Source organism: Gavialis gangeticus, unplaced genomic scaffold (genome assembly GCF_001723915.1).
Source record: "Gavialis gangeticus isolate Ggan-Ray unplaced genomic scaffold, GavGan_comp1, whole genome shotgun sequence".
In the NCBI taxonomy this organism is placed as follows: Eukaryota; Metazoa; Chordata; order Crocodylia; family Gavialidae; genus Gavialis; species Gavialis gangeticus.
In genome coordinates, this window is record NW_017729031.1 from 46,901,394 (window position 1) to 46,913,584 (window position 12,191).

The 12,191-nt window shown below is 39.5% G+C and overlaps 1 protein-coding gene across 1 annotated transcript in view; it reads right to left on the reverse strand.

The window, feature by feature from the left end:
* Positions 1-7: 7 nt before the first annotated feature.
* FIGN (fidgetin, microtubule severing factor) overlaps positions 8-12,191 on the reverse strand; it is a 162,804-nt gene continuing 150,620 nt past the window's right edge. Inside the window, exon 3 of the mRNA XM_019522714.1 lies at positions 8-5,805. Coding sequence (XP_019378259.1) covers positions 3,554-5,805 — 2,252 coding nt within the window. The 3' untranslated portion in view covers positions 8-3,553. The remainder of the gene's footprint in view (positions 5,806-12,191) is intronic.

Here is a 12,191-nt window from a genome sequence, read left to right on the forward strand (position 1 = left end):
CCTTTTTTTTTTTTTTTTTTTTTTGCTGTTGGAATTGTTATTGCAGTTGCAAAGAAGTGCATAAGCTGATGTAAAATGGTCTTCTCAGTTGCAAACACTACAAACAGACATCACAGGCAAATAAACCTTCTACTGATAAGCTAGAATAGCTAATGTGCATTAAAGGTCTCACCCAAAGTCCTTAAAATCCATGAAAGCCCCAATGCTTGAAAACATACTGTTGGCTGCTCTGCTCTTTCTCATGTACTTCTGTAGCTGCAGTCCATTCCCTCCTGCCAGCTCTGACCAATTGCAAAAGACAGCTAATACCAAATACCAAAGCTATTTCAAAGACTAGCAAATAGTGCAGCCTGAGGATGCCACCTGGGGTTTTTCATATCCCCCTCCCCACAAATGATTGTGATACATTCCAGGGTCTGAAAGCTCACGTCCTGGGGCTTGCTTCCCTCCTGCTAGGAAATTCACCTAGAGGGGACTAGAGTGATAAGGCATGCACACCTCTGCTAAACCTGGGACATGAAGGGGGGAAGGGAAGGGGAAAAGGCCTGGAAACGGCCTGCTCAGTCCCTTGACTGGAAGAGATTCAGGAAAGGGAGAGGATGTGGCCAGACTGTTCTGGAGTGCCATCAACTGTTTTCCAGGGAACCTCTTGAGAAGAGCTCTGACCATACACCCCCAAATGGGGGGGGAGAAGGGAGGGTTTTCAGCCCCTAGTACCTCCAGGGTTGAATCAAGAGCTTGAAATTTGTGTGTTTGGGGAATGCATATCCGCACATGACCTCAGCTTCTGCCTGTCTGTCACATTAGTTAATATTTGAGCAATCCATTTTTCAGAGTGTATTTTCAAGAGATAGTTATTAAAGCTGAAAGCCAAAACAAGCGTCTACAATTTCATTTATTTTTTTGTTTTTGACTAAAAGAAGGAAAAAAATACACTAGTGCAGTTCAGTATTTGGCATTACTTTTACTAGTCACAAAAATCCATTTCTATATGGATTTATCAAGAGTAGGTTTGTCAAAATTTGCCTGAACCTTTAAAATGAGCACAGCTTGATGGAAGACATGAAATGCAATGTCTAAGACAGAAAATGGGTCAGCGATCTGCAAAAGTAAACTTGCCAGTGAGATCAATATGAACCTACAACTAATGGGGATATCAGAATTTCATAACAATGAAGAAGGTAGAATGGCTGAGGTGGGCGTCTGGGGGGAAGAAAGGAAGAGAAAGGAGTGGGTCAGAACAAACAATTTGTGTTTTAGTCATTGTTGTAAAAACAGGTGGTGTGTTTAAGTCCTACTTTCTGTATCCTTAATGAAAGGCACTGTTTATAAAATGGTACTTTCGTATTTAAAACATAAATTTTAGTTAGACAAAATGTTTGCCAGGAATCCCTCTTAAATTAAATTTTGGTTTATTTGCTCTGTTTTTAAGCAATATCTACCTAAATATATTTTATATATTAAAAGAAAGATGAACGAAGGCAATAACCAAGAGTCATAAATTTCCAGCAGTATCATGAAATCCCTCATTAGCTTTCTAAATGCTAAATGTTTCAATTGATTTAACATAATGGATGAGATCTGTACAATTTTTGAGAAGACAAACAGGATCTGGTAACAGATTGGTATCTCTCTTCTTGGGGCTTTCAGTGCATTTCTTTAACATTTTTGAATGTACATTACTTAACAGAAACATTAAATGCCAGTGCTTTGCAACAGTTTTGTTACTGTCTCTTTAAAGTAAACAACAACAACAAAAAATACATTCAAAAAAGCAAGGCTGTTCTGCTCATGCGGTGGCAGAGGCTTTGGGCAGCTGCAGCGTACACTGCTCCTGTTCACAGACATTACCCAACATCAGTCAGCTGTCATGAAAAAGTTGCACATAAAGCATTAAAGGATAAAAAGAAAGACACTGTGGGGCAGGGGAAGAATGGAGCAAAATGCCACACATGCCAGCTAGTCTTTCCAGAAGGAAGACTCCATAGTACGTGTATGGGAGGGGGCCGGGAGGGCTTAAGGTACAGAGAAACGTGACTTCAGGAGAAAACAGCAGATCTCTGAAACTCGTTTAGCAGGTTAGCATTCCTAATGTAATCTGACTTTATTTTTTGTCTTATTTCTTACTTTGCTTTCCAAGAGAAATGTAACAAAACTGAGGTAGCAATAATGGTGGGTACACTTCAGCCGAAAAGATTACTAATAGATGCTAAATGAAGATTGCATTAAAGACAATGGAGCCATACAGATACAATAAAAATGAAACTTTACAGTTTGGGAGGGGAAATAAAAGTACTTTGAGGGTTCAGTTTTGCTTTACTATTTGTATTGTTTGTTTGGTCATGGTCTACTGCATTGCTATAAACAGTTCTGCACCCCATAGCTATGCCCATGACCTACAAGGATTCCATTCCTTACAGTTTTACCAAAATAACCGCAAAACTACAACTACAGCCAAGTAATAAAAGGCCAGCAGTCATAGTTTAAAGGTAATTTGCCTCTCGGAGTCCTATGGAATCTTATATTTGACTGTTCCAGCTGCAAACATAAACTGATTAAGTGGCTCTCTTTTCATCTGTGCACCTTCTAAAGACTGTATCGCGTAATTATAAAGGAGCAATATGCTGAAACCTCTTACAGTTTACCAACAAGAGAATTATTCTGTTCTGTTCTGTTCTGTTCTGTTCCCAGAAATTGGCAAAAGAACCGTTTCTTAACACTTCTGTTTCTACTTTAAAGCTGTAAAGATCCAGTCATATCACACTTCAGTATTTTCCCGGATACATTCAAAGTAATTTTCCTTGCCATTTTCCAATTGTTGAGGTAAACATACATATTTAATATAAAGTAACATTGAAGCCTAGCCTATAACTCTCAGCAGTACATAGTGCTTTCAACACATTCCTTTGAGGTACTGTACAAATCACAATCACTTTCCTGAGTTTTTGCAGACAGAACATTAAAAGAAATGAACTGCAGAAATTAAGGTCCAGATTACCGTTACCCTGTTTTACCTGTTCTTAGTTTAATACTGCAGAACAGACAGGATTGAGGAATACTGTTGCTCTTAGAATAGCAAAAATCTGGTTCTCTGTCACAACACAACCGTTCATCTCTTTAGTCCGAATAATGTTTGAAGTTAAAGCTCTTTATATTAGCACATGCCACCAATGTAATTGTGAGGCAAACAAAAAATAAAGCACCACTTCAGGCACTTGACAGCAACTAAATCTCAAGAACAGCAGAATGGAATCAACACACAGGGTTCATGTCCTTCTGAAATCAACCCACTTGCACCTTGCTCCTTGGCGAGTGTTGTCTAGCTTGAACAGAACTGAGCATCAACATACGCTTTCTGTCATGTGTGGCTTTTCAGATCAGCAGCTCTTGTTTGATGCACTTTTCCTTCAAGTCTACCCTGACTCTTTAGAGGCAAGGTAAATTGTAGTCTTCCCAGTACCCTTTGAAATTTGAACACTACTGAAAAGGGGTTCTATACCCTATGTAGCAGGTTGTGTGTGTGCCAACATTCATTACATTTTTTAAAGTAGTATCACTGACTGCAACCAAACATTTTGTTCCATTCAACATATGTATCAAGCTCTTTTTGAGATATGCTAGGCTGTATCTTGCAGAAAGCATTTTCAAAGTCTTGATATGTAACTGGCCTCAACTGGCTGGGCATAATGGCTGAAAGGTCTGTGGCTGGCATGGCATGGAGCGGGCCTACCACTGCTTCCTGACACAAGTGAGCCACGTCCAGTCCAGAAAAGCCTTCTGTGCGCTGGACAAGCAGTGCAACCTCCTTGTCATTGAGACAGTAATTGTGCTGTGAGAGCAGTTGTACTATTATCTGGTGCCTCGCTGTGCTGTCAGGAAGTGGGATTAAAAGTCGTTTCATGAAGTACCTTCGAAGAGATTCATCTATTTCTTCTGGTTTACTTGTGGCGCAAATTACTACTATTTGGTCCTCAGCAGAAGTTAGTACGGTGTCCAGCTGCATAAGGAACTCGGTTCTCATCCGACTTACTGGACTGTGTTCTTCACTCACTTGAGATGAAAGAAGCATATCAATGTCACTAACAAAAATCACTGAGGGTTGGCGACACCTTGCCACAAGGAAGGAAGCATGAACTATTTTCTCTCCTTCCCCTAACCACTTTGTGACAAGACCAGAGCCAGTGATTTTGAAAAATGTAGCCCCTAGCTGACTAGCTATGCATCTGCCCATTAATGTTTTGCCTGTTCCCCGAGGTCCAAATAAAAGAATGCTCCGAGGTAGAGCAGTCAGTCCATTGAATGCATCTGACCTCAATACTGGCCATAAAACCTCCTCTTTAATGACAGCCTTTATCAGATCTAGGCCAGCAATGTCATTCCAGTCCACTGGAGGTCCTTGGTTGATAATCTCATTGGTTACAAGGTCAATGAGGTGTGTATCAGTATTCTTCAGTTGCTCGTCCACAGAGTGGTTGGATGAGGTAGCTGCACGAAGTCCGGGGCCTTGCATTGGGTGAGGAAGGAGCTGCCTATGCTCATCACCATGTTCATTCATTACAGGGGAGGTGTACTTCCCAAAGGATTCATTTGTTCTTGATCCCAATGAATTTTTAGCAGTACTATAGGATGGGGGTGTCAGAGCCCTACTGGACTGGCTGCTGAATTTCCTTTGCTGTTCAGAGGACATTAGCTGCTTTGTTGGCTTAAATGCTAAGGATGATGTTTCAGCACTTCTGTCAAAGCCATTCCCCCTGTTTGCGTTTGAAATGCTGTTGTCGGGCATTCTGTACATCGGACTCTGTGTAGATCTCTGTTGGCCATAGCTGTAATTTCCATAACTGGAGTCCATTTCTCCTTGCCCTGCCATATAGAAAGCTTTCCTTTTGAGAGAACTCGCTGTACTATTTGTCAGAGCTGATGGTGCAATGGGTGTCAAACCGTGACTCTGGTAAGTGTAACTGGGTACAGTGGTTGGGGGCAAAGGAGTAGGAGCAGGAATTCCTGAAGGCAGGTATGCTGACGGAGGTGGTGCACCGCCAGGGCTATACCCAGGACCAACGGCAGTTTGAGGAGGATAACTAGCAGAAGGATAGCTGTAACTGGAGAGGTTAGAAGTCCCATTGTAGCCTGGGACTAGGGCTGGTGGCGGTGGTGGTGGTGGGGGGGGCTGTAAAAGCCCAGAGCTATGCAAAGGAGATGGATGAGGTGAAGGAAGTGCAGGTGCTGGCTGGCCACTGTAGCTAGTATGTAAATAAGAGCCATTGTATCCTGTAGCATATTCCTGAGATGGGAGCCCTGAATGAAGACTAGGAACTGTATGACTTCCGCAGGTACTACTAGAATAACTAGGTTCTGTCAGGTTACTGGCCACCCCAGGTGAACTCCCTATGCTGGCAGAGACATCTGCTGGAGGGAGGGCTGTACTTACTCCAGCTTTGCTGGCAGTAATAACATCAGGGACACAGTTCATTGGATAAACACTCTCCGAATTCAAAGAAGGCTGCCAGGGTTCACTTTCATTCTTCCGACCATTCACCAGCCCTGATGGAGCTTCAGAATAGTTACTAAGGATGGGTCGTTCAGCCGGGCCTTCTAAAATGCCAGAATACTTTTCTGCATATTTTTTCAACAGATTGGAGGCAGTCAGAGCAGAGATGTCATCATTGGCCCAGGCATACTGATAGGTGCGCTGCAGGTGTCCACGGTATGCTTCCACCTTGTGGGCAGGAGACCGGGTGGTTGAAGTGATATCAAAGTGCTGTTCTGGCCACTGGGCATGCTCCGGCGTCCACTGCATCTTCAAGCCTAGGGTTGTGGGGAAAACAAAGTTAACAGCAATCTTAGATATTTTGGACACCAATAATTGTACATATATTATCTTTTTAATTTTTCTTTAGTACTCTCTACAATTACTGTATGTCAGATTAGAGATCTTTACCAATAAAATACAATGAACGCCTTTACGAAACAATAAAAATATTCAGATTTGTTTAAATATAGATATGAGCAGAGCCACATTTTTGCCTAGTTAGAAGGAGAAAAACATTATTTGTTCTGCAAAGCCAGATTTCTTAAAGTAATTAAACAAAAACGTATACATTTTAAATACCAGGAGTGTAGATTTGTTGTTAACCTACAAGACACCTAACTGTTCTGTCTTCTTTCATCACAGTTTCAGTTTTATATTTTAACCAATATAAAAATATGAGACACAGCTGACAGATCACATCTAGGATACCTCTCTTATTTGGTACTGAACACCTAGTTAGCACAGTATAATGCACCCTGCGCAGAACAATATGACACAGACATAGCAGGTCATTCCATAATCCAACTCTCATCTAAAGTGGTCCACGACAGTTTCAAATCTGCTTCGTGGAGTGCAGCAAAGCAATCTCCCAGGCAGCGCTCCGTCGCTTTCATCACACAAAGCCTACAACTCGGTATGAATTACAACTGGCTCCTTTCTGCCTCTCAGTTCTGTTGTTGAAGCTCTGGAAAAAAAAACAAGCATCACTTGTCTGTCGGTCTCCTTGCTTGCTCTCTCTTTTTCCCCCTCACAGCCTCCAGGGTGCAAAGAAAGGGGGGAGGTGGGGGGGGGGGCAGGGAACCAAAGAAAGAAAAGAAAAGCAGCCTAGCTCTAAAAGTTCTGTGGTTTGCACTGCTAGCTATACACCCTGTCAATTCAGTAAACTAAGCAAAAAATGCAACTGCTACTTTAAAGCAATTAATCTTGCAAATAATGTGATGCGATTTTTTTTTTCCCTGGTAATCCACCACATGTAACAAGAACAATTTACAAGCATTAACCTCCTCCAACTCTTACCTATGCATGGTAGACACGTTGCTGATTTTTGTACAGCTGAAACAAATAGGCCTCCTTAATCTCTCTCGTATTACCAAAAATGATTTTTGCAAACAGTCTTGTGCCCTCTGGCATAGATTCTTTGATAAGAAGGAGGCCTAGTCTAAATGAAGCATCTGTGGCACTAGCTCCCTTCTGAATTACTGCAGTCTATTTTGACAGCTTCTACCTCCTCCTGTTTTCCTCCCCAACCCCTTTAGCTCTTCATTGCCTGACTCTGGCATCTGACATGGCCAGCTTAGCCTCACTGAGCTAAGCCTAACACAGCATACAGTTTGGTAACAGAATGGCATGTTTATTCCCTTCTGATTCCCTCTTCCTTGTTTGCAAAACCACTGCACCAGACACTGGAAGTTAATTAGCAGGATGATGCTGTGCTAATTGTGTTAATTTACAAGGTTTTAGTCAAAGAGAATCATGCCAGGGCTGGCACTGCTGTCATGCTTCCGACTTAATGATTAAGAAATACTGAAAACAAGGTGGGAAGGATTGCAGTAATTACACAATAAATGAATAAAGCAACAGGATTCATTTGCAAATATATTTTATTGCAGTTGCACTAATTTGCATTTGGATTTTTTTTAAGGATTCATGCATTTGCAGATCACTAAATCAGTTAAAATTTAGCCTGAAAACTGCAAAGTACAGTTTAATTGTGCCTTATATTTTATTAGTACAAATACTGCAAATCTCACTCCATCTGAGTTTACCAGTGACTATTTGGGGTTTTTTTCAAACTGTATTTTCCCTTCATTTTTCAAACATTTGGCAACTTGAGAAAAATGCCTCTTAAGCATTATACAGTTACTATATAATATTTAATACAGGCAAACTCTTGACAAATCTAGTTTCAAGGCTGAGACTTTGGCAGATATATTATCTTCCTTTGGAATTAATATAATCTTTTTGTTTATTGTTTCTGAAGTTTTAAGCACTGCTTTTTAAAGTGGGAGGAAATGTAAATATAACGTGAAGGTGGGTGAAATTACAGAAATATGCTCATATGAAAAACATGCAATTTTAATGCAGTACTATCAAGCAGCTTCTCAGAAATCAGACTTGGGTTAAATTCAGCTGGAAATCTTAAGAGCAACATCACCAAGAGCCAATTGCAAGTAATCAGTATCTAAAATTCTTCTAACATCGTGCGATTTACTTCAAGCCTTTTTTAAAAAGGAGAATATTAATGTGGCTATAACATAGAACTGTCTAAAAGACATCCAAATTAATTAGCTCTGTACGAATTGTTTTTGTTATCCACCCTCCTCAACTTTGGACTTGAAATACTTCAAAAACACAGAAAGCTTGTGTTATATAGACACACGTGGAAACCTGAACAGATTGATGATTCACGAGATACATGTGAATGAATGCCACAAGAGTGTCTTAGTAAAGATTTCAGTAGTAAGCAACAGCAGAACTTTCGAGAAGGATTGAAACGGGCATGGACACAGCCTTTTGTGCACATGTTGACAGAATGAACACTACTGTACTAGTTCATGAATATGCTTTGGACCCAACATCGTTATTGCCTAGTAAATGGAAAGCTCATATTAGGAAATTAAAAAGTACTACATATGGTGTCAGTGTAAAAACTTGTAGAGTTTAATACCTAATAATAATGAGTTTCATAATAACTTTTCACAAAACACACCTAAAAATGTTGTCAAATGTTACTTTTAAGAACATGCCTCCAAAAAGCTTGCATGGGCATAATTTTAAATAGGGTTTAAAATTACCATCCCCTTCCTCCCCTTTCTTTTTAATTTTAGACATGAGGTTGGGGGAAAAGAGGGCGGGGGAAAGTCTATTTAAAATGCTAAACAGTCCTAGTTTTTAGTGGATTTAAACATATTCCTACACATTTTTCTTAAATGAAATTTGCAAGAGGATTTTATGAAGTTTATGAAGTCACATTCATCCAAGCCCTTTATCTACAATAGATTGACCATAGATTTTGGTTCGTCAGACAATCGTTAGATATATTCACTGAACAGTAATTTAAAGTTTATTTACTGATTCTTATTAAATACCAATGCATCTAATAAATGCTGTAAAAGCCAGGATTTGAATATCATTAGATAAACTTAAAGAGATCCAGATTGTCCTCATCTTCTGAAATAAGAGCATTTGTTCCAGGGTAGTGCAATCATTCATGTTATTCTGAAACACACGTTAACAGTTAGGAACACCCTGGAATTTGGGATACAAATAGCTATTTCTTCTATCTGACATTATCGCAAAACTTTGAATTAACACAAAACTTTACTATGGTTATCTCTGTTCGTAGCAATCACAAGGGTCAAATTTATGATTCAGAAAAAAATGCAATTTGCACTTTTTTCTGTTAGCAAACTTGTTCCGTTTGTTTTTCAAGGAAATCAATATTTGCAGTAGCTCGCCAATTATATTTTACTTAGGATTTTAGTATTTGTGTTTTGTCTTGTTTTGTATGCTATAGCCTTCTGCAATTTTAAGGCCTCTTGAGGCTGATTTAACTGTGTCAAGTCAAGTAATAAGACTATATTTAGAGGCTGCATTATTGCAACATTGCCTCAAATCTGAAATAAGCAGTCTTTTATAGGGTATATTTGCAATTGCTTAGTATTTAATGAAAATAAAAACAAAGAAAGCAAAGCAAGACTGTGCTTCATTAAGAATCATCTGAATTACTGATATTTATGAAATAAACCTCTAAGCTGTTAATATTGGATAGCAAAATGCATAAACCAGCATTTGGGTTCTTTACTACAGAAATCTATCTATCTGAAAATTGCTTTTAAAATAAATTTAACAAGTGACTTTCAAGAAGTGGGAACTGTCTAAGCAATTTTATTCTTGTTCTGACACCACTTCTATGTATTTCTCTTCAGGAAATGTTGTAGTTGGTTCTGTTTAGATTACATTTAGAATAATTATCAGAGCCAAAACAGTATTTTACAATCCTTTTTTTTTTACTCAGTTTCTGCCAATATTCTTTTCCTTTTGATTTTACGTGTTTAACCTGGAAATAAAAAGCCTGTAAAGCAATACTTTATGAATTTCATACCCCTGATTCTATAAAATAGAAGTGCCCTTGGAAATTCAGCTTTGTAGATTAAAAAAAACCCAAAACAATAAAGGAAACCATGCTAGAGTTGTGGTAAAATTAAAAATTAAATCAACTGTAAGGACAGTGACAATTTTATAGACTGGCTGTGTTTTTAACACACACAAATTCTTCCCAAGTCTCTCAGCTGTACCATATATTCCCAAATCCAAGACAATATTTAATTCAAGATGACCCCAAATAATTAGGGTCCATACACAGAAAATTTATAAACGTTATAATTTTCAGTGCATAGAATTTAATTATTGGAGGGTCAACTTAAATTTGCCTGCCCCCACCATGGCAGCACGGAAAGCAGTGGCAGGAGGGCCAGGTGTTTGGGGAGTGAAGCAGCTTGGCCCTTTTCCCCCTGCTGCCCCAACCACTTGCTCTCCTGGCACCTGCCCTCCTTTCCTTCCCTGCTACTTAACCCTATGCCTGCACCCCTTGCTGCTGATCCCCCGATGGCTGTGCCCCCACAGCCTCTGCCCCACTTGGTTGTGCACTCTGGCTCCAGCAGGGTTTCAGCTCTACTCTAGCTTGGGGCACAGAGCACGTGTTTGCTTATATTACCAAAAATGAGTTTTGCAACCCAAACCAGTAGCAGTGGCAGCAGTGCAGCAGCTCTGGCCCAGGCTCCAGGGCCTGGCTGGAGCTGCTGCTGCTTCTGCTGCAGCACTGGGGGAGGGGGCTGAGGCTGCAGGGGTAGGAGGGGGAACAGGAGGGAGGGGCAGAGGTAGTAGGGAGGCAGGCAGTAACTGTGGCTCCTATCTCAACCCTATGTCAGGGCTGGAGACAGAGCTGCAGCAGCTACCTGCCCTACCACGACCTTGTACTTGAATCCAAGACTTGAATACTGACTTCAGTAGGAGTGGAAAGAGCTCAGTAATCCACAGGGTTGGACATACTAAGAAGAGATAAAGGCAAAAGACCAGCATTCTTGTTGAACATTAATTGACTGATTTAGGTTACTACTTTTTTCTTGGTTTTCACTATGGAGATTTGTATTACACACTTCAGCCTGGAACATATGAGGAAAAGTGAATGATCCTATTACAATGACAGTTCTAATAGCTTGATTCCACTTTCAGATCAGTATATTTGCTCAACAGTCTCTCTTATGTGTACAATACTAAACAGAACAAATAACTATATATTTGAATTCCTTAATACATGAACGACACTAAAACTACCAAATTTTCCACATGCAACACTCCTCCTTTCCAAGAACTACCTGTTGGAAATTAGAGTGTGCAGTATATATGATAAATGTGGTAAGAGCAGTTTCTGCCACTTACTTGGCAAAAGTGAAAGCAACTCTACTTGCAATTCCCAGGGAGAAGAACAATGAGCAGGCTTTGCTCCCTAACTGCTACTACTTATGACTTGATTATTCATTCTCCGTTTCAAAAATCAAGGTGCATAAATTTATTTTGGGTACGTTGTATGCGATAAATATGGTATTTTGTTAAAAAACAACTTCATGTAACTGTCATATTTTCAGAAACAAAGAGGATGGGGGAAAAAGTTGTGTTTTACCTGCAAAAATATTATGGCATTGTGAGAAAATAAAAAACAAACCATGTTAAGGCAAACCAAGCTTCTCAATTATTTAACTTCAATTTCTGTTGGGATGCTTAAGGATGGATCAAGTGCATAAAATCTCATGACTGGTTTCCCCTAACCCACTCTTATGGTATTCAAAGAGAAAATAAAATAAATCTCATTCCATTTTTTTATGTTTTAATTTAGAATTTTCCTATTGCCTAACACTATATCACCAACACCCTCAAATTCAGCAAAGCCTTTAAAACATGTCCTGAAGTTAATTTCTAATAAGCAAAAGCTGTAAGCAGGTTTTACATTAAATTGTATTTACTGAATAAGGGTAGATTGCTGAACTGGGACCTTAGTGATGAAGAAGTAAATGAGATCTTCATGTCAAGACTCTATAGTGGACTTCTGTTTAGCATATTATTTGTTAACATATGTCAGCAAAAAATTCTGACTTTGAACACCACCTAAAAGTCCACTTCCACCAAAACTCTGGATCTGCAGGTAGATTAAAATTTCACAGCTCAGGACCACTTCTAATTATTCACACATTTAGCTAATGATTTCAACAGATGCTGTGAACTACTAAACTGTTGCATTTGATCATGTACCTGATTAATTCAAGACACTGACTATTTGCACTATGGATTCTAATGATTCCACCCAAGAACTTGCTTTTATTGC